This window comes from Notechis scutatus, chromosome 1 (genome assembly GCF_049901735.1).
Source record: "Notechis scutatus isolate UNSWTSFEM ecotype Mainland chromosome 1, rNotScu1.2, whole genome shotgun sequence".
In the NCBI taxonomy this organism is placed as follows: Eukaryota; Metazoa; Chordata; class Lepidosauria; order Squamata; family Elapidae; genus Notechis; species Notechis scutatus.
In genome coordinates, this window is record NC_142009.1 from 158,269,282 (window position 1) to 158,293,205 (window position 23,924).

The following is a 23,924-nucleotide window of genomic DNA, read 5'->3' on the forward strand; positions in this document are numbered from 1 at the left end:
CAAGGTATGACAAAGATTCTAAAACAGAAGGCTTCTATGATAAACTGACTGATTTAGATAAGATTTTGACAGGTACTGATGAAAAGGTGATTAAAAAATGTATGGATATTTATTAGAAATTAAACCAGAAGAAGAACAAGTTTAAGAAACTATGATTGCTTGGGGGAAGAATTTTGGATATGGGATTGATCTAGAGAAATGGCAAAAATTGTGGTCTCAAAATTATAAAATGACAATGTCAACAGCATATAAAGAAAATTTGTATAAGATGTTTTACAGGTGGCATTTTCCCCCCGACAAGAATAGCAAGAATGTTCAAGAACAAATCTGAAAAATGTTGGAAATGTCATCAGATACCTGGCTCATATTACCATATGTGGTGGACTTGTGCGGATGCCAAAAAATATTGGACTAAAATCCACATGTGGTTGGAAAAAATGACAAAAAAGCATATAGACTTGAAACCAGAGATATTTTTATTGGGAATTTTACCTGAAATATATAGTAAAGAATTGAAATATCTGATTGTAAATGTATTAACAGTGGCTAGGATTGCATTTGCCAAAAACTGGAAAAATGAGAAAATACCATCACAGGAGGAAATTATTAATAAAATATTGGAATGTGCTGAAATGAGTAGATTGACATTTGAAATCAGAGAACAGGATGACAAACAATTTTATAAAATTTGAGTTCTATTCTATCAACGGTTAAACAATAAAACATGGTAATGAAATATGTAGATCTTTAGAAAATAATAAATATATAAAGATGTATTTTTTTCTTATTATATCCACAAAATGATTGTAGGATAGATTTGAGATGATGATATGAACTGTCATAAAACAAATTAAGTAAAATATGGATTATTTCCTAAAACATGAATGAATAATAGTATAGTCAAATGATTGATTAACAATGATATTAATGTATTTAATATTTGATTGAAAATATGAGAATATATACAATGTAATTGTAATTGAAGACTACGAAATGGAAGCACAAAACAATTTGTAAACCAACCGACACACTGTATGTATATATATGGAAGATGGCTTGATGTTTTTATGTTTTGTTTGTCTATGTTTGTTTGTTTTGTTTGTTTGTCTATGTTTGTCTTAAAAAACAATAAAAAAAATTGAAAAAAAGAAGAGATTGGACAACCATTTGCCCAGAATGGTATAGGGTCTCCTAAGCAGGGGTTTGGACTAGAAGTCCTCCAAAGTCCCTTCCAATTCTGTTACTCATGGGGAAACATTGAGCTGAACAGCTATTCATTTCATAGTAATTATTTTGATACCATTTATTTATGTATCTATGTATTTGTATATCAGTCATATTTATAGTGAAATATTCATTCCTGAAGATTCTGCTCGATATTTTTATAGGCATAAAGATTTCACAATTCCTCCTAGAGATTATTCTATGCATCTGTCTTTAAAGGTGGATTTTTGTCTGTGCAGCACAAAGATTTGCCAAACTGGTTTGCCAAGTTGTCATAGCACCCATGCAAGGACTGATCAAATTACACGGTAGGAAATAGACATCAGAGTCCAGAGTCCTTATGGCACAGAATTTTCTGTATCATTCAGTAGTGGCAGTTGCTTTGAAATATACTGGAGTCATTTCAGTCTACAAAATTCCTTATAATTTTTGCTTAAAAGTGCTTACTAAAAGGAAATGGATTGGACTGGAGCAATTTTGACATTACTACTATTTATTCTTGCAACTATGTTCCTTTTGAAAAAAGGCAGTTCCTGGAATAACAACTCCCGCAATCTCCCTCCGGGGCCCAGGACCATACCCATCTTGGGAAATCTACATATGATGGATCTGAAGAAGCCTTTAAAAACAATGATAGAGGTAAAGCCTGATGATTAACAAACATGAATATTCTTTGCAACAACTTGTTGGGAATGGGATAAAAACTTGGAATTTTGTTCAGGTAAGCCTGGGGTGGGCTGAGAGCCACATAGAGTAGACTTTGTAATACTTGCAATATGTATTTTGTAGTAGTGTAGCACTGGCTTACTAAAATAGTTTTTTTTTCTTTAATATGCCTTATTTTTCCTTTTCTCCCTGTTTTAAATGTATTGTTAATAATTGGCCATAAGCCCAGCCTGGCAAAAAGCATGGAAAAAAACCTTTCTTTTAGAAACTGGGACTTTGTGGAAGTGCTTAAAAGAAAAAGAAAATCAGAAAGAAAGAAAGAAAGAAAGAAAGAAAGAAAGAAAGAAAGAAAGAAAGAAAGAAAGAAAGAAAGAAAGAAAGAAAGAAAATAGTTTCAGTGTTCAGCTACTGAACAAACCAAGTATTAGTTGGAAAAGTGCTGTGGATGTATCTTATCGATGCCCATTCTGACATTTCCCTCCTTGAAAATGTTTTACTTTTATTCAAAATACAATGCTCTTTTCAATCATTATGCTTACATAATGTTGGATGTCTAATTTTTCATAATGTAATCGGGCAGATGATTTTCCTTAAGCCAATCAGTTTTTCGTTACCAATCAGAAGTTTCTTTGTTGTGCAAATTATAAAAATTAATGTAAGTTTTTGTTCCAGGTTTATTTCTCAGAAGGGAATCATTGTTAATTGAAATGTTTCAAATAAATCGTAAATTAAATTTTTTAAAAGTGGAAACTTAAATGACAAACCTCCACAGGTCTGAAAATGACATTTAGTGCTGCTTATGTAGAATGTGGTTTGTGTGCATATGTTAAGGTTGAGTTATTTTAAAGGCATGGAGGGTGGGACACCTTCTAACAATAAACAAAAAGACCTTATTCAAAAAGATTTTGGAAAGTGGAGCTCATTGGCTTATCAAAATTCCCTGAAATAATAATAATGCAGTAATAATAATTATTCTGCCTGAAGAAAGCATGGAGTGAAATTTGTTTGTGGAATTGTTTATGCAAGCAGTTGAGTGGTTGTACAATGGAGGAAAAATGTGCCAGTATGCTGATGTTAAATTAAGTTAGTGTGAATGTGTACATATGTTGGAGAGAGAGAGGGAGAGAGGGAGGGAGAGATATATTATCAGATTTTCCTTTATGAAATTCTACTATATATTTCACTAATACATGGTCAAGGCACCTGTATCCCTTGTGCAGGGTACATCTTCATAGTATGTCCTACACAAATGAATCTTTTTTCCAGTTTGACATATAATATCTAGTGTGTGAGAATCTTTTATTACATAATAATTTTTTAATTTATATTAAATTAGATTGTATGGAAATTAAAAATTGTAAAGAAGACTATACTATCACAATTTTCAATAGAAGAAAAAAAAAAGAAAATACCATCATCTCCACCCTTGAATTTTGACTCATAGTTTCTTCTAACAATCTTCTACATATTTAAGTATTATTGTTGATCAAAATGGTCTCTTGTTTCCTTTCTGCTGAATTCCAGTGGTCAAAAGAATATGGTCCCATTTTTCGCATCAAATTGGGATTCCAGGAGATGGTGGTACTGACTGGCTATGAGACGGTTGTAGAGGCTTTAGTGAACCAGGGAGATGTATTTGCAGAGAGAGCCTTTGTCCCCTTTTTTGAGGATGTTGCAAAGGGCTTTGGTGAGTTGTTTCATTTTGGATTGTAGCTGGCATTCGATACGCAATCACTGCCATAGAAGCATTTTCATAGGTAGTAACACAAAAGGTTTAGGAAGCTTGTGGAAATCCAATCCAGAATGTGACCCAGATAAAATCTTTCTTTAACCAGTTTGACTACATCTAGTCATTACGAGGGGAAGCTAGAGAATAAAAAGACAAGACAGCCTTACAATCAAAACAAATCCACAACATGTTTGGTTCTGTTTGTTTTGCAGATTTAGGGTGTGGAAGGTCCTGGCATTTTGTATGCATTTTTCAGTATCTGTATCCTCAGATACATATTTTTTCTGCTGTAGAGAACCAGGCTGATGCATTTGCAGGGAGACCTACCACCCCCCCTTTTTTGAAGAAGCAACAAAAGGATTTTGTGAGTTATTTCATTATGTATCATTGTCAACAATCCTTTATGATCAGTATCATGAGGAAATATTCCCCTAGCTTTTCACCAGCAAAACCTCAGGTGAGTGAGGCAGCTTTTGCAAACCCAAACAGGATGAAAATCCAACTGAAATCTTTCTTTTTTTAATAAAAGTTTTTTATTTTTATTTTTTACACATCTCTTCACATGAACAACATGATTCCAAACATTTATACATAACCATAATTACATTTCCAATATCACATCAAGTCATTACCCATTCCATAATCTTTAAATATTTTTTCATTACATATTTCAATTCATTAATTCAATATCAAAATTATTTCATCTTCATATATACTTTCAGTTCTTTATCCCCTATTATTTCCATTTTCAGCTTACCACCTATTTTATTTTACATTATACATTGTTATCTTCATTAACTTTCTCAAGACCAATATATAATAAACAATCAAAAAAGAGTAAAAATAAAATAAAACTAATATATTTAGGATCCATGTGGTATATCCCCTAATCTACAATATATCTTATATTTATATAACCATTTCATATTTCTTCTTTATTTCCACTTAGCCAAAATTTACCTATGTAATTTTAATAAATTTTAATTTTCCTACTTTTAATCATGATATGACACTCTCATTATAAATACTTTACATTTCAATATAATCCCTTCTAATTTATCATATTTTCTATTTCCTCATATCCTTTATATAATCAATTACATTTTCTATTTCCTGTGTACACCAAACAAAGAAAAGAAAAACAGAAGATTAAATTTGCCTTTTTGCTTCCCTTTAGCCAATTTTAACCTATAGAGTTTATATAATTCACCATTTTTAATCATAATACCATATTTTCCCCCAGTTTGTCATATTCTCTGTTTTTCTAATATCATTTAGATAACCAATTGCATATTTTAGAATATATATGTTTGTAGCTTTAAGGAAAAATACTGTAATGTATTACCTTCATCATTCGATGAATCCAAAGTTGTTACATCCCGTGGATTATTCACTACAGTCCATAATCCTTCTTTAGGCAGAAGTAGGCTGCACTTGATAGACCAGGAAACATAGTTTGTTCCATCCAACCGGGTTATCAGGGATAGACTGGTTGACTGTTCTTGTGCTATTGTAACAATAAACCACAATTAGCTGTCTGAATATGAAACTGTATATTCACACTGGTTCTCAATATCTCACTGTGCCCATAACCAATGTTAGGATATGTGCAGAGTAACCCTTGTATAAAAAGGATATGCACACGGAAAACGGTTTATGAGAACAGTTATGAAGAAATATACAGCCACACAGAGTTGAACAAGTTGTATTAATGTTTATTTGAAGAAATAGCACAGTCCAATAAACAGTCCATGTCATACCCATTTTTAACAGTCCAGAAATATCCAGTTATAAAGTCTTCTTACATCTAGTTATAAAGTCTTCTTACCGGTTCCATGTCTTTTACAGCAGACAAATATCAAACCAAAGTACAACAAATAACCTTTGATATCAACAGAATATCAAAGTAAACAGGGTTAGTCAGTATTGGTCCGTAGTCAGTCAGTATCAGTATCAAGAGAGATCATCAATGAAAAAGAGAAAAAGAAAGAGAATTAAACCATGATTTATAGCTCCCTCTTATGGCAACTTGTAGCATAATTAACCAACCAGAACACAACATAATACATTACAGTATTTTTCCTTAAAGCAACAAACATATATACAGTATTTGTAGTTCCGGTTTGTCAGGCTTCGGAGGCAGCAGGAATTCGTGTTTGTGCGCGATCCCTGCTGCGCTCGCTGCTGGAGTGCCTTCGATCCAATTGGATTGGGAGGCTATAGTTATCCTGTAGGGATAACTGAAGAGAGGGGAAATCCGGGCAGGGGTCGGGGGATATCGCACCCCCCTTCCCCAGCTGGCTTAACTCCCTTTTCCAAAGGTGGTGGAGCGGCGGTCAGCAATGGCCGTCACAAAGAACCTCTCAGCCGGACAAGTTTTGTGCAGGAGGAAGTGAAGAAAGAGAAGGCTTTTGGCTGAACCGGGACGACAATTAACATCTGAATACCCTGGAACTTTGGCTCCTTAAGTGATATATTGTTTCCCAGAAGATCGTTAAGCTGCGGTGGAAAGTAAAGGGAAAGTTTTTTGTTTTTTTCTCCTCACTTCCCCACGGAGACAGCAGATGGAAATCGGAAATACCCGCTTTGGCAGCAGAAGGTACTAACTTTGAAAATTAAAGCCAAGGGGACATTAGATTTCTAAACACTGACATTTAAAAATTAAAATCTTTTAGCTTTAAGTGGGAAGGAAGAGAGGTAAATGATTTATACTAACGTTTGTTGAAGGAGATTGCTTGGAGTTTTATAAGATCAGAGATTAAATTGCAATAAAACTTCCAAAAAATACCTTGGAATTGTGTAATTGAATGCTACCCCAGGAAGAGAAAGTAGAAGAAAGTGCTAAATGAAACAGACTGTGCTGATTGTGCTGACTTTGATTGCTTGATGACTTTGGGACTTTTGTGAACTATCTTTTGAAAGACTAAGAAAACATTTGGATTGTTTAAAATTTTTTTAGAATGGTATCTGTTGAAGAACTGAAAATGCAATTTGAAAAATTAAGAGAAGAAGAAGAAGAAGGCAAGGGCTCCTTTGGATCTATCCTTTGCTTCTTAGAAATGGCGATTTCTACTTATCAGGAAATGCAACAAGAAAAAGGCTGGGATGATGAAGAAGAAGCCATCTTTAATGGACATATGATTTTAAATGAGAAAGAAAAGGGTAAAAAGGAAAAGAAAATGGAGAATTTAAGTTCTAAAAAAACAACCAAGAAAGGGAAAAATAAGGTGAAAAATCGATATAATGTCAGAAAGCAACAGAAGAGAGGAATACAACAGAGAGGGGAGACTAAAAGGCTGGAGATTGAGAGAGGGGGGAGGTAAAAAGGCTAGATTTGACAAGGAAGGAAGGAGAAAAGTGAAGGGAAGTTATAAAGGCTTAAAACAAGATGCTAATAAACAGGTTTTTTTCAGAGATAAAGGGTAAAACATAATCTAAAAAGAGATTCTGCAAAAGTACACAAGATTGTATTGTAGTATTTGTATTTGAAATATGGGTTAATAGAATATTGTAGGGAATGTGTAAAATGCCTAAGATTTAATTAATAGAGTTTAATTAATTATTTTTAATATACTATAAGATCATTATGTTTTATATTTTAAAATGTTATGTAGAATGTACTAAGCAGAATCAGAATAGAAACTATGTATTATTTTAAGTGTTAAATTTGGGGGGGAAATAGAAAGGTGTCATACTTCAACCAGTGATTACAGGAAAAAATTTGTGGTAAAGAGAAAAGATAAATAGATAATTGAAAAAGAACGGACAAAAGATACAAGTATAATGATTTAAATTGAGATTAAATAAATAAAATAGAATTAAGAGAGTGAAAAGAGAAGATATGAAATAGTATATAAGGTGAGCATGAATTTGATTTATGTCTGTACAAAAAGTTATAACCCGGGGTTAAGCCGCTTTCTAAAAAGAAGTTTTATGTTTTTATGTTATGTATTTTGTTTGCTTATGTTTGTTTATCGAGGATTAATGATGTTGGATAAGAACATATGAAATAGTAATAATATGAAATATAGTAATATGAAATACATGAAAGTATAAGTTTAATGAATAAAATTGAACAGAAATAAAGGAAGAAACAGTGAGAAGTTGGAAAAGAGTAATGTACTTAAATGAGATGTTTTATTTGTTTTGTTAAGCAGTTTTTAGAAAAGATGTTTTATGTTCTTATGTTTTATGTTTTGTTTGTCTGTGTATTGTCTTTGAAAATTAATAAAATTTGTTATTAAAAAAAAAGTATTTGTAGTTTATATATTGTCAACTCAACTACGTTATTTACATTTACATAACACATATTCATTAATTATTTCCCCTTTTAAATCCCATTATTATTAGGAAACACACCAAGATAACTACCATTAATACAAACAGAATTATTAATGAAATCCTAATATTTACTGCAAGTTTTTGGACAGAGAGTATGAAATGCTTGATTAAATTGATGGAGCATGGCTTATTGAAGCTGTGAATAAGAATAAACTGAAAAGAATTTTAAAATTATATTTCACAATCTAGCCCCTTTTCTTTTCAGGTCTTGTTTTTGCTCATGGTGAGAACTGGAAAGTGATGCGACGCTTTGTATTATCCACTTTACGGATGTACGGAATGGGCAAAAGGATCATCGAAGACAAAATCACAGAAGAGTGCAGTATGTTAATAAAAACAATTGAGACTTATGCAGGTGGGTTGGGATTTCCTCTTAATCTCTACTGGAGCATAATTGTTTCCTCCCTAAAAATTGTCCAGTTTTTGCTAAGTATATTTACAGAAATGTGTCTTATGGATGGCAAAATGGTTCCAGAGGACCTGAATAGTTAATTCAGTATAATACAACAATCTTTCATAAATAACATTTACTCTTCTGTACAGACTCCTCTAGATCCTTTATTTACAGCAGGTTGCAAGTCCTTCATCTGAGCAGGAAAATGTGCTGTAAATTGGAGTTAATTCTCCTTTCTGCTTTGGGTCATGTATAACCTAATGGCAGTTTTTCAAAGAACAGAAAGATATAATCTAAATTTATTAAGTGATCTGGAGAAAATATATTTACCCATGTTCTCCAACAGAAGTATTATCTTTGAATTATCAGTATGTAAACACCCCCCCCCCCCTTATTTTTGGCATTGTCATAAAGATCAAGATGCAGGCGGTGTACCTACTCAGCAGCACACTTCACAAGTAACTAATATAGAAGGAATCTCGTATTTTCCAAAATAATAGTTGTTAAAGCCCTACAATGTCAAATGTGCCTAGCACACTGCATCTGGGTTGCAAAGACCTGGATAATTATGGGATTGCAGAAGGATATACAAAGTTCTCATCATTTGCATTTTTGCAACCCAGAAATGATATGGATAAAATTGTCTTCAGGAAAAAGAAATAAGAGGGATATGTGATATAAAAATAACAGAGAAAACTAAAAGTTCTTTGTCTAATTGCCAAATGAGTTTCCATTTGTGTAGCATACCTACATATCTATAAACTCAGTGTTGCAATAAAGGAAGGCATGAGATCATAAAAATGCAATATCTAGTTTTTGAAGCATTACATATGAATCAAAGTCTATATAGGTATTTGCCTTCCAGGGTTTAAATTCTAGTCTTTCCCTTTTAACATTCTGAGTAAATAGTATTTTGGCTGTTCTATTTTCAAATTTAAGATTGGGAAGTGGCTGCAGTGTCATTTTATTCATTCTGTCCTGCCTTTTGGCAATTATTGGTTACATACAACCATAAGTATTTTTATTGAGATCTATTATAATTTCCTCCCATATAACATATCTCCTTTTCTTTCCTTCATCTTATGAAGCTCAGTAGCTGTTTGATTTTTAAAACTGCAATCATTTAATGAGGAAGCATAACAATAACTTTGCCAAGTATTTTATTCTCAAAGAGTTCAAAGAAATCATTATTGATGTATGGTAAGATACTGCAATTTTTCCTCTGGGACAATGAATTACCCTTTAAATACTTTTGCATATTTTTAATCTAAATAGTTCCAATGTCATCAGCTCTAGTTATGGCCTTCTATAATAAATGCTCCCTTTATGTAAGCTGATTTTGAGTATAAATGCAGTAAAACACATATTTAATCGTGGTTTTTCTTTTTGATCTATTGTTTTTTCCTAGGAAAACCCTTTGATATCACAACAATTCTCACTGCTGCTGTTTCCAACATCATAGCTTCTATCGTACTTGGGAAACGCTATGAATATAAAGATAACCAATTTCAACGACTACTGAAGAAGAACAGTGAAAATTTTCGGCTTTCAGGAAGCCCTGCTATATTGGTAATCTATTTTTTTTTATTTTAAAAAATGTTATGAAAAACAGACAGCACAATGACTTAGATGAGTGAATAGAAAGGGGATTCATCAAATTTGTAGGTGACACTAAGCTGGCAGGAGTAGCCAACACCCCAGAGGACAAGTTAAGGATCCAAAAAGATCTTGACACAGTTGAACAATGGGTTGTAACATAAAATTTAATGTGGAGAAAAGCAAAGTTTTACACCTAGGCAGGAAAAACCAAAGGTACAAGTAAGATTAGGTGAAACCTGACTCAGAAATGTTAACTGTGAGGGGGATCTTGGAGTCCTAGTGGACAATCACTTAAATATGAGCCAGCAATGTGTGGCAGCAGCCAAAAAAGTGAATACAATTCTTGGTTGCATAAACAAAGGCACAGAATCAAAATCAAATAAAGTATTAGTACCACTTGTTAAACCTTAGTAAGACCACACCTGGAATACTGCATTCAGTTTTGGTCATTACATTACAAAAAAAAGTTGCTGAGACTTTGGAAAAAGTACAAAGAAGAGCAACTAACATGATTAAGACCTGAAGAGAAAAACATATGGAGAACGGTTGCAAGAATTGGTTATGGCTAGTCTAGAGAAAAAAAGTAATAGGGGGTGACATGATAGCAGTATTTGAGCAGTTGGCAAAAAGAAAAGGGGGGGTCAACTTATTTTCCAAAGCATCTGAAGGCAAGACAAGAAACGATGGATGGAAATTAATTAAGGAGCGAAGGAATCTGGAATTAAGGGGAAACTTTCCAACAGTGAGAACAATTGGCCAGTGGAACAGCTTGCCTTCAGAAGTTGTAGGTGCTTCATTACAGGAGGTTTTTAAGATGACAGCCACTTTTCTGAAATGGTATAAAGTGTTGAGGTAATTCCCCGTTAGAAAAATGAGCGCATACAGGGAGACGTATTGAGAGTAGTGTTTGAATAATACACACACAGCACATAGATACACTGTACAGTAAATGTAGGTTTTTACTTTCCATAAAGGTTTAAGCAAAGTTCAAAATAAGCAGTCCAAAGTCATTCACAGATAAGATCAGTCCAGGGATAATCCAATAACAAAGTCCAGTGTCAAAAACAGTTCAGTATCAGACTTATATCAAATTCAGGAATATCAGTCAATTAGGAGGAACGGCAAAAACTCTCCAACAGAAGGAAACAGAGACTCACTGAGACTTCTTCTGAGACTAAGACAGGTTTCTGGCTCCATCTTATGGCCGTTTGAGAAACCACACCCAATTACAATTTTTTGCATTCTTAAAGAGACAGTATTAAAATGTCTATCCTGGTTTATATATTTCCAACCCAAATAGCTGTTAGGTGACTTACATTCCTAACATAAAGTCTCTTGCCTGAGCAGGGGGTTGGACTAGATGACCTCCAAAATTTCTTCTAGCTCTATTCTGATTGATTGATTGATTCTCAAGCTTTATTGAGAAGCAAAAGCATGTTGCTTCTCCTGTGTATCTATAGCAAGATGATGATATTGGAATTCCAATCCTAACCTCATGTAGTTTCATGCAAGTCTGGAAAATCCTTTTTAACATCATAAATCTCATGATTTCCTCTCCCTTCCTTGCAAAGATTTGTGAAAAGCAAGAGCCTCCATTGCAAATATCTTTCCATCTTTCCTTTTCTTTATACAGTACTTTACGCATGTACTAAACTGCTCCCTTGACTAGGACTTTTATTTTTATTTATTTATTTATTTAGTTTTGTCAATTGCTTACAAGATAATAGGTATAAGTAAAAACACAGTTATGAATACATGGATACATATAAGAAAAATTAAAAATAAAAGAAACAATAGGACAGGGACGGTAGGCAAATTGGTGCGCTTATGAACACCCCCTGCAGACCTCTTAGGAAAGGGGTGAGGTCAATAGTAGAAAGTCTAAGGTTAAAGTTTTTGGAGTTTGGGGAAGAAACCACAGAGTCAGGTAGAGTATTCCAGACATTGACCACTCTGTTGCTGAAGTCGTATTTCCTGCAATCAAGTTTGGTGCAATTAACCTTGAATTTGTATCTATTGTTTGCTCTTGTGTTGTTATGGTTGAAGCTGAAATATTCATTGACAGGTAGGACATTGCAATGTATGATTTTATATACTATACTTAGATCGGATCGAAGGTGACGTAGTTCTAGATTTTCTAGGTCTAGAATTTCGAGTCTGATGGCATAAGGTATTCTGCAACGAGTAGAGGAGTGGAGAACACATCGCTTGTTTGGAAATCAGTAAAATGTGACCACAGGAACTCATTCAATAATATAGTAGAAAACAAGCACACCCTCTTCCAAAAGAGTGTGGAGGTTTAGGCCATAGAATTGGGGCTTAGTGAATTGGCAATATTGACTATCCAAAGCTCATTCAGTCATGTGATCTTGCTTATTATTGGGTGTTCTTTTTTTTTTAATAAAAGTTTTATTTAAGTTTTCACAAAACATACAAATACAAATAAAATATCTTTTTTTGAGAACAGCGTGGCCCCGGGTTATCACTTCTCCATTCAGACATAAACTCAATAATATTTATCTTATACATTCTAATCTATATCTTATAACTATTTTTACAATTTTTTCAAAATTTCCTGTCTTTACTTCCTATAGCCTTATTTTAAATTACCTCATTCCTTTCTTAATTCAATTACATATCTTTTTCTAATTTTTAAAATCTTTCTAATCAATGTTTTTATACTTTTGTCTGTCCTGTTTACAATTTCATATTATCTTTTCTCATAAAACAAATTTTCCCCTGTAATTACTAGACTGGAGTGTAACACCTTTGTATCTTTTTTCAAATCTTATTTAAAAATTTAAGTTACATCCTTACAGTTATAACATTCATTTTCTAACCTCTATTTTATAACACTAACCTCTATTTTCAATCGAATTCTGCTTGGTACATTCCCTTAAAATACACACTAAATTCTTAAAAGAAAAAGGTATATATGTATATATATCTGTGTATATATGTATAACAATAGTAAATGGAATAATTATTCTATTCAAGTACAGCTCTGCCATTAATATTAATAACAATCTTTTACACTTCTATTTGTTTTAACAAACATTACCTAGTAATATCAGTTGTCTTTCACTTTAATCATCTATATTTCATGTTTTATTTATTATTGTCTTTAAATAAAAAATCAAACAATAGCTATTAACAGTAGTCAATAAAGTTATTATTATTATTCAAGTTCACCTTATCATAAAAATCTTCCATGTTTCTTTTCAGTTTTTTTTTAAACGTTCTTTTTAAATCATTGAGAGCCTTATTCTCTTTACAAACAAATATTCCATTACACATCAATAGAAATTTTTTCTATCACTTTAATCATCTAACATATTATATAACAATGCTATCCCATGCATCTTTGCAGAATCCTCTCCTTAAGTTAAATTTTAACCATTGTCTCTGTGTCTTTTAAATAGGTTTATACTTTTAATTCTTGTACATTTTTCCTGTACCTCTATATCTTGTTTCTGTCTTTTGTAGCTTCTTTTCCTTTCCCTCCTCCCTCTCTTCTTCTCCCTCCCCTTTTTATTCCCTTTTCTATCTGATTCTCCCTTCTGTGATCCTCCCTTTTGCTTCTTCCTGATATTATGATTACTTTTCAAATTACTCTTTTTTTGGTTGTTGCTTCAGTACTTAAGTTTTTAACTCCCTTTCCCCCCCTTTCCCTTTTTTACCCCACTTAAAATTACTTGGTCATTGAAGATGGCTTCTTCATTGTCCCGCCCTTCTTGTTCTGCCAGCATTTCTTGTTGTTTTTCATAGTTCAAGATCTCCATTTCTAAAAATTGAAATACGAAGCCAAAAGATCCTCTTCCGTCTTGTGCTTCTTCTTTTTGTTCTTTAAGTCTCATTTTTAACTCTTCAAGGAGTGATGCCAATTTAAAAAAATTTAAACAACCCCCAGTAGATTTTATTTTATTTCATTAGGATCCTCTATCCAAAGTTCCAGGAATCATCCAATAATCCAAAACTGTTTCTTGCTTCTTTTCTCACTTTTTCTTTCCAGGGGCTTTGTTCTCTTGTAACAAAGTTTCAGCTACAATGTATCTTTTGCAAGCCTTGTTAAAATTCCACTATCAATTTTTTTTAAGTTCCAGGTGGTCTCCTCCATTTTCCAGATTCCACCCTCTTTTTTCCTTTTTCCCTCTGCTGCTTTCTTTCTTTCTTTTTTTTTAAAGAAAGTTTTTAAATTATCCAAGAATCTTTATCCCTTTGACACTTTATTTTCAGCTAGAAGTAGCCTATTAATGTCAAAGTGGATTAGTATCAATTTCTTATTCAAATCTCTTCTTCTTTATGTTCCAAGTCAGTGAAAACTGTCGATGTTAGAGGAAAAAAAGCCAATTCCGTTTCCTTTCCCTTTCTCTTTTTCAGCTTAAAATCTTTTTTAGGAATAGTATTAGTCTTTAAAATTCAGGTTCCAGGTACCTTAAATAGATGTTCTCCATTCAACCCAGTCAGTCAAACTTTTTTCTTTAAACTTCCTCCTGCACAATCTTGTCCGGTCGGGTTCTTCTTTGAGATGGCCATTTCTGACCACCGCTGCAACCGCCTTTGGGAAAGGAAGTAATGGCAGCTGAGGAGGAGAGATGCAGCTCTCCTCAACCCCGCTGATGGCTCCCCCTTCTTCATCACCTCTACGGGGTGGCTTCAGCCCGAATCTGGGCGGCTCGGGGCGCTCCAGCAGTGAGCACGGATCAAAACCGCGGATGATCGCGATTTCGGTCCGTCACCGAAGAAGCCCAAACCGGAAGTCTGGGTATTCTTTTTTTGTAGACTTGGGGAACATCAACATGTTTAAGATGTCCACCTGAGAAATTCTAAGTATTCCATAATATGTGTTTTCTTCTATCATTCTTTCAGCTATACAATATGTTTCCCAAGTTGTGGTTCCTTTTGCTCACTCCTACATTAATGATAAAGAATCAAAGTGAGATCCATGATTTCATGCAGACAATCTTGATGGAATATTCCCAAGACCTTGATGAAAATGACCAGAGGAATTTGATCGAATCATTTCTTGTTCGGCAAAGAGAGGTAATGATATATATATATATAAAAAGGCAAAAGACCACTCAAGCATCATCACAAAATCTCCAGAACCGTAAAGCCTACAAACTTGAAATTTGGCACATATGTTCCTCTTGGCTTCTAGGTGCTCACTAAGAAAGGATTTTTCGAAATGACCATCACAGAATTAGTATCTTGTATATTATTATTAACACGCTCTGATCAGTGGTGGGATTCAAATTTTTTTACTACCTTTTCTGTGGGTGTGGCTTATTTGGTGGGCATAGCTTGATGGTCATGTGATTGGGTGGGTGTGGCTTGGTGGTCATGTGACTGGATGGGCGTGGTCAACTCAATGTCACTCACATCAAAGGATGCCTTGCCTGGCCCCTCCCCTCTCAGCCATTCCTTGTCACACCCAGCCTCAAAGTATCTATAGTTCTGTAAAAACGTTGTTCACCTGTTTTGACCTTATTATCTACGTACTACAGATGTATTTTCATGGACCACTGGAAGGAGGAAATGGCTCACATACTTCTTTATTTATTATTACTATTCCCTTCAATACAAAACATCACATACTAGGAAGAGCATATTAAGCTGGACTTATGCAACCTGATGTACAAAATAAACAAACATATTTATGCTCTGGACTAGACATTGAATGCATATAAATCCCTGAAAAATATGTGGTAGCCCTGGGCAAAAAAAGGCAGTAAAATCACTCTAGATGTAGGGACAGTGTAAAATATTAATACATGATAAATAATGGAACAATTAAAAATAATAGCACAGAGTTTTCTCTCTTTCTCTACCTTCCTATTTCTGTTTCTTTTGTTTCTCTCTCTCTCTCTCTCTCTCTCTCTCTCTCTCTCTCTCTCTCTCTCTCCACACACACACACACACACACCTGTTCATCCAGGCCCAAGAAGGAAGAGAATAAGGGGGGGGAGGGACTTCTAGGTTTCTAGGAAGAGGCACCCCTGGAAGCTGGTCTACTCTCCAACCACACAGATTGCTGATCAATTGGTCATCAGTGTTTAGGTGTCAAGAATGGCTCCTAATTGCAAATAGGATCTCTTTGCAAATTCTATTTTAAGGCGATAAGAAAAGATCTGATGGATCAGACGAAGGTCAGTCTAAGATTCACAGGGAGCACACAAATCCCTCTGATCAGTCAGGCGAGGCCATGCAGGTGATCTCCCCTCGCCGTGCGCAGAGGATGGAGGGGAAGCAGCTCCCCAGAGGACGGGGGAGGACGGGGCTTATTGAACTGTTATTTAGATCTCTTCTGCCATGTGACCTATGGAGACAGCCTTTTGCCTTATTGCAAGGATAAGAGTTTCTAGAAGTGCTCCAAGAGCTTCCAACCCCAATCAGCTTGCATGTTAAGTGGCAGAGCAGTCTGAGAGCACCCTCTTCCCTAAAGAATTGCTCCACTGAAATGGAATGAAGCTGCACAAAAGAAGCCTGCAGAAAGCTTGGATAATTCTGCTCTTTCAAACATTTTCCCCTTGGAGCAATTCCAAACAGGCCATCCTTCAAAAGCAACTATAAACAATCCACTCTGGGAAGAACTGAATAAACTCACAAGCAGCTCTAGTCGCCTCACCTCTCTGCCGCCCCACTCCAGCCCCCACTCTCTCACACACACACACACCTCACTCTCTTCCTATTTTTTTCTTTCTTTCATTTCTTTATCTGTCTCTCTTTCTGATCTTTCTTTTTCTTTCTCTCCCTTCCTCTCTCTCTTTCTCTCTCTCTCTTTCTCTCCCTTGCTCACACACATGCACACACACCTGGTCTGACTGGGATGGCGCGAGAAGGCAGAAAGCGAGCAGTGGGGCAGCGGCTGGACTCGCTTTGTTTATTTCATTTCCCAGCAGTTATGGGTGTTGTGAATCAATAAAAGTGAATAACCTAAATGCAAATTAGGGGTTGAAAACCTGCACACTTGATTGGTCCTTATACAACAACTTGGGATTGGGCCAGAACCAGTCCCTGATTGGCCACTTTTGGGACTGTCCTTATTGGTCAGTAGTTGAAACCTGTTGCACATTTTCATTGGTTAATAAGGCAGCAGCCAACCCTATAAAAGGGTTACTGCTGCCCATAGCATTGCTCTGTTATGTCTATCACTTTATTAAAGAGTTGAAGTCACTGGTCAGATGTCTGGTCTCCCTTATTCTCCATACTTAACACTGGCGATGAGGATGGGATTCGGAGACCGAAGAGCTGACTAACCTACAGAGCAACTAACAGAGCACGTGGTTGAACACGCACCATCAACGGCAACATGGCCAGCGGTGTCGTACCACCCGCTCCATTCGACCCAGAAACCGAAGACTGGGAATCGTACATGGATAGGTTCCAGATGTTTCTGGAGACCAACAATTTGAAAAATGCAACAGCCGGAAAAAAAAAGAGCTATATTTCTAACCCACTGCGGCCCGACCGTGTTTAAAATGGCAAAGTCACTTGCCAAGCCAGCAGAGGTAAAAGAGATGGACTGGGACGTCCTCGAGCCTTTACTACGGGCTCACTATGCGCCCACCGTGCCAACCTTAGTCCGAAGACACGAATATTACCGGAGGGACCAACAGAAAGGTGAAAGCCTTGCTGATTATATCGCGGACCTCCGAAACCTTGGAGGCCTCTGCGGATTCGCAGACTTAGAAGAAGCTCTCCGGGACCGTTTGGTTCTGGGCCTAGAAGACGGCACGATCCAGAGTAAAATTATGGCTAAGGGGGACATCAGTCTCACCGATGCCCTTAAAGAAGCCTCGGCAGCAGAGGCAACCAAGAAGTCGGCAGCTCGAATGCGCCGCACCAACGCACCGCTACGTAAACTCACCACTGATACCTCGCCTCGCACAGAGAGACACCCGGTATCAACTCACCACGAAGACCTAGAGTCCCCGTCCGACAGCGATGAGGAAGAGGTCAACCGACTGCGAACGGAGCAAGACCAGTCCACACAACACTCCTTTCGACCGTGTGCCGGTTGTGGATCCAATCACCCACAATCCGGTTGCAAATTCCTCGACGCGCTCTGCCGAAATTGCAGGAGACGAGGTCACATCGCAAAGGTTTGCAGAAGCAAACAAAACTCCAAACCCCGACAGGCCGAATGCCAATCTTCAGGATTCTTCGGCACACACCGAAAAAAATTAAACCACTCCTACAGAAACAAACCGTCCACCACTTCCACCAGGCGTGAAGAAACCCGGTGGGAAGAGACCCACCAAACAATCACCATAGGCCACGCTACATCCCTTGATGCCGGGAAAATCCGAGTGAAGGTCGCTATCGAAAACAAACCTTGCGTGATGGAGGTAGACTCGGGATCCTCCCTCTCGATGGTGTCATGCAAAATGCTCCAACAGCTTATTCCATCGATTCGCCGCCAAGACCTTAACCCTCAAAGGGTTATACTCAAAGACTATCAGGGCAACCGAATCCCCGTCGTCGGGTCCCGCAGATTCCAGGTCTCATTCAAGGACCGCACCGTCGCACTACCACTAACGGTCGTGGATCGAGACAGGCCTAGCCTTCTAGGCCTTCAATGGTTCCGGCCGCTCGGAATCACTATAGCCGGAGTCCACAAGGCTGAAAGCATCGATTGGGAGGAAGCACTCGTGCAAGAATTCCAAGACGTTTTCGCGAACGGACTAGGCAAGTATAAGGGGATCCCAATCTCGTTTAACTTGAACCCTGAAATAGCACCCATCCGCCTTAAGCCGCGTCGGGTGCCGTTCGCCTTAAAGCCTAAAATCGACGAACAACTCGATAAGCTGATAGCGCAGGGTGTACTGGAACCCACCGACCACGCCCGTTGGGAAACCCCGATAGTGACGCCTATCAAGCCTGATGGGTCCCTAAGAATCTGCGGAGACTACCGGGCCACATTAAACCACGCACTGCAGCAAAGTGCTTATCCAGTACCGGTAGTGCAACATTTACTCCATTCTCTGGGCGGCGGGAAAGTTTTCGCCAAACTAGATTTAGCCCAGGCGTATCAACAATTGCCTGTAGACCCAACCACAGCCGAGGCGCAAACGATCGTAACACATAGGGGCACATTTAAATGCAACCGGCTCCAATTTGGGGTAAGCGTCGCCCCTGGAATCTTCCAGAGTTTAATGGAAAGGTTGTTACAAGGGATAAAAGGCGTTGTTCCATATTTCGACGATGTACTCATCGCCGCACCTAACAAAGACATCCTAGAAAAACGACTCAAAGAGGTTTTACGAAGATTCCAAAATGCAGGCCTCAGAGTAAAAAAAGATAAATGCCACTTATGTACCGAAAAAGTAGAATTTTTGGGATACCTCCTGGACAGCCAAGGAATTCATCCCACTGAAGACAAATTACGAGCAATTAAAAAGGCACCCACTCCAAGGAACAAGGCAGACCTACAGGCGTTCCTTGGACTTATCAATTTCTATAATGTGTTTTTACCCCACAAAGCAACAGTGGCTGAACCATTGCATAGACTATTAGACAAAAAAGCAACGTGGGTTTGGGGACAACGGGAACAACATGCTTTCCAACAAGTAAAGAAATTGCTAACTTCTGATTCAGTACTTATGCAGTACAACGAGACCCTGCCACTCACTATCACATGTGATGCATCACCTTTTGGGGTTGGGGCAATTCTGGCCCACGTGTTACCAAACGGAGCGGAAGCCCCCATCGCGTTTTTTTCGCGAACCTTAGCTAAAGCTGAACGAAATTATAGTCAGCTGGACAAAGAAGCTTTAGCTATTGTTGCTGCAGTTAAAAGATTTCACGAATATGTTTATGGCCGTGCGTTTACAATAATCACTGATCATAAACCGCTACTGGGGATCATTGCGGGTAATAAACCAACCCCATATATATTGTCCCCCAGAATGACCCGTTGGTCTGAATTCCTGGCGGCCTACAACTACACCTTGCAGCACCTCCCGGGGAAATCGATTCTCCACGCCGATGCATTGAGCAGAACACCGCTCCCAGATGCTGTTGTGGATCCAGCCCCAACCCTCTCAACACTACAGATTGAAACTCTACAGGCACCACCCTTGACGGCTAGAGACATTGCTTTTGAAACGAAACGTGACCCAGTTCTGCAACACATACTACGCTGGGTTGAACGGGGGTGGCCGACGGACCAAATTGCACCTGAATGGGCGCCCTTCAAAGCCCGCCAAACCGAGCTGTTTTCCCAAAAAGGCTGTATCTTGTGGGGCGATCGAGTTGTAATCCCTGGCAAATTGCAACAGACTGTGTTGGCGGTATTGCATGAGGGACATCCGGGCATTGTGCGGATGAAATCACTCGCACGCAGCTACGCTTGGTGGCCGGGAATCGACAAAAGAATCGAGGCCTGGGTCGCTACGTGCCAACGTTGCCAGGACGTCAGCAACGCCCCACCGAAAGCAAGCCCAACCGAATGGGAAACACCGAGGGGACCGTGGTCCCGTATTCATATTGACTTTGCGGGGCCTACCAAAGGTCACACTTTCCTGATTACTGTCGACGCCTATTCTAACTGGCTCGAGATTCATCGAATGCACACAACTACAACCGACTCAGTTATTAATAAATTAAACAGACTATTTGCCACGCACGGGTTTCCGGACGTGTTGGTCTCGGACAATGGCCCACAGTTCACTGCATTGCCCTTTGAACAATATCTGGCTGATCGGGGCATCCGCCATGCGCTGACCTCGCCCGCGCACCCTGCGGCGAATGGACGTGCAGAACGCATGGTACAATTTGTGAAAAAGACCCTGCATAAAATGGAATTTGGCAACATCGATGAGAAAATCAATCGAATCCTCTTATTGCAGCACATCACGCCCCACAGCGTGACCAACAAAACACCCGCTGAACTTCTTATGGGGCGGAAAATACGATCGCACCTTGACCGGCTCCACCCCGCTTTCGCACCAGAAAAACCTTTCGGCTCCAGCAGCAAATGCCGGGAATTTAAGGTAGGCGATTTAATCTTTGCCAAAAACTTTTCCGGCGACCCGTTATGGATACCCGCAACCGTTACCCACCTCACCGGGCCTAGATCTTACCGCCTGCTAACAGACGATGGGAGGGTGTGGAAACGCCACATAGACCAACTCCGATCGAGATTACCACCCAGCGGCCATGACTCCCCCAGTTCAACAACTCAAGGGGGAGGCAGTATCGAGGGAATTGACTTTGATACAACTAATAGCAGGTCAACGGGAGCCCTACAGCCCAGCGAAGCACCGGGCGTGAAGCGGGGAGGGAGTTGATGTCTTCAGGGAACTTTAATACGGGGAAAACGAACTGCAAAACCCCAAAGAAACACGCAGTAGCAGAGACAACCACAGTGAATGCAGCACGGAATCGCCGTGCAGCGAAATAGAACTTAACAATGGTCATCCAAACGCTCCACCGGAACCGGACATTGGACAAAACCCGGTGGAGCCTCGGAAATCATCCAGGCAGACCAAACGGCCTGCCTATCTTGAGGATTTTATCACAGCTCCCCTCAAACGGAACCCAAGGGGAGGGTGTTGTGAATCAATAAAAGTGAATAACCTAAATGCAAATTAGGGGTTGAAAACCTGCACACTTGATTGGTCCTTATACAACAACTTGGGATTGGGCCAGAACCAGTCCCTGATTGGCCACTTTTGGGACTGTCCTTATTGGTCAGTAGTTGAAACCTGTTGCACATTTTCATTGGTTAATAAGGCAGCAGCCAACCCTATAAAAGGGTTACTGCTGCCCATAGCATTGCTCTGTTATGTCTATCACTTTATTAAAGAGTTGAAGTCACTGGTCAGATGTCTGGTCTCCCTTATTCTCCATACGTAACAATGGCAGTGGCAGCACTGGCAATATTCCGAAAGGGGGTGGGGCTGGCGGATGTACCAGGGCTGCCACTGCTGCCTGCGTGCACCTCCGCTGCCCCCTCAGCCTCAGTTCAGTGGAGATGTCGCTCAAGGGCCACACGCCCACCTGCTGGCCAGGATGGGATGGAAGTGGCGCATCCGCTGGGAGGAGGCAGAAAGCAGCCAGAGCATGCAGCCACCATGGATGGTCGCTTTGTTCATTTTGTGCCCTGGGAGAAGGCAGAAAGCGAGCAGCTACAGGTGTGGTGGTGCTGCTACAGGAGGTAGCCCCGGGAGTTCCCACCCTCCCTTTTGGAGCACCTCTTACCACAGGGTCAGACAGATATTCCTCCCACATGGAGTCAGCTCCTGCATAGCCCTGCCTTCCCAGAAGAGCAGCAAATAGCTTGCGTGGATGGGGAGGAAGGAAAGCCCCGGGCTGCCCGTTCTGGCTGGCAGCTCTGCTCTCCTTGCTATTACAGGTTCTGGCACACTGGCCAGCTCGGATATGGGGCATTTGATGCCCCACCAACAAATGCTGCCCTGCCAGATGCTCCTGCCACCGCCAAGAGCAGTTCTCGCCCGTCTCTCACTGCTGCTCTTTTGGAGAGGCACGGCTGCATGTGTGAACTGCTGCAGTGGTGGCAGGCTGGCTGGTGTGCTGGAACCTGGAAGAGAGCAAGGGGAACAGAAGTGCCAGCCCAGCATGCAGGTCCACCCCATTGAGCCCGCTGCACCAGAGGGACTTGCCCATGTGTCTTCTCCTTGCATAAAGTCCCAGCCTCATGTGTGCAAATGTGAGGTCCCAAAACTTTCTGCTAGGAGACAGCATGTGGACTACCGGCTGGGAGACTTCTTGCACCAAAAAAAAGAGGCAGCAGCTGCTGGCGGGAAGCCCAGCCACTAGGAGAAGGTAAGGTCGCAGCCATGGACGATGAAAGAGGCAGTCGTAGGGGAGGAAGTGAGGAGGTTAAGGGCCAGGCCAGGGCCTCTGAAGGAGGGGAAAATAGGTGACACAACGTGCCTAAGGGAGAGTGGGTGGCAAGTGGGTGGTGGCTCCGGGGCAAGACTGTAGCTGGGGAATCACGCATTCCCTGACCCAGCCAAGGCAGCTGGCGGTTCCAGGGCCTCAGGGAATAGCACACATTCCTGGGGCCCCTGCCCCCGACCCAAGGAGAAGGCTCAGCATGGGACATGCATTGCTTACCTTTGGTGAGCTAAGCTGACCAGGCATCAACAAAGCAACTGGTGAGGCAATTAGCTGGGCCATGTGGCAAAGACAAGATATATATAGGGTGGGGGTGGAGGGGTGGGGCGAGCATCGAACGGTCAGAAAAGATGATTGAGCATCCAGAAGGGGTGAGTGACCATTGGGTGACCATACCATTTTGGGGGTGTGGCCAGCCAGAAGTCGCTACCTGCTCCACCACCCTTCTTGCTACCAGGTTGCCGGAACTGGTGTGAACTGGCTTAATACCCCCTCTGGCTCTGATGCTAAGGAGTTTTACTCCCCCTCCCCACTTGAAAATAAATCTGTTCCAAATGTAAAACACAAGCAGAGGAGCGGAGTTTCAGTTTCAGTTTTACTTTCACATCAGCAACCAGCTTTAGTACAGAACAGTTGAGCTAAGCCATGCCCAGTCTCTCCTTCTTGCTCACACAGCAAATACTGTTTCAGTTTCCAAACAGCCCTCAACTCTCTCACACACTGACAGGACACTAGCTGGATGAATACCAATGGATGCTGGTAGGCAGGGGCAAAAAATTTTCCTCCTTATTTTCCTCCCCCAAAACTAAGCCCAACCACATGGTTTCATTGCAAAGCATGGGTATCGAGCTAGTTATTTTATATGTGTGTGTAATTATTTTTTTAGGAATGTTGTTTATGTGAGTAGGTTGTGTTTTCTTACTTGCATTTTGTTTATATACTTCAGGAGAATAAAAATACAAAAAATGATGGATATTTCCGTAATGAAAACCTTATAGGTCTTGTGGATGACTTATTTGGTGCTGGAACAGAAACAATGGCAAACACTCTGTGCTGGGCCATAATCCTAATGATGAAGTATCCAGAAATTCAGAGTAAGTACTT

The 23,924-nt window shown here is 39.3% G+C and overlaps 1 protein-coding gene across 6 annotated transcripts in view; it reads left to right on the forward strand.

The window, feature by feature from the left end:
• The window catches only part of LOC113421892 (cytochrome P450 2K6-like), a 79,836-nt gene that overhangs the window by 6,334 nt on the left and 49,578 nt on the right, over positions 1-23,924 (forward strand). For 2 of the 6 annotated variants that reach the window (XM_087949155.1, XM_087949154.1), the window contains exons 1-6: positions 1,517-1,863; positions 3,415-3,577; positions 8,166-8,315; positions 9,763-9,923; positions 14,823-14,996; positions 23,767-23,914. In XM_087949155.1, the coding sequence (XP_087805281.1) occupies positions 1,681-1,863; positions 3,415-3,577; positions 8,166-8,315; positions 9,763-9,923; positions 14,823-14,996; positions 23,767-23,914 (979 nt within the window). In that variant the 5' untranslated portion in view covers positions 1,517-1,680. Of the gene's footprint in view, positions 1-1,516; positions 1,946-3,414; positions 3,578-3,931; positions 3,984-8,165; positions 8,316-9,762; positions 9,924-14,822; positions 14,997-23,766; positions 23,915-23,924 lie in introns of those variants that run through there. The other 4 variants (XM_087949156.1, XM_087949158.1, XM_087949159.1 and 1 more) reach the window with 4 other exon arrangements.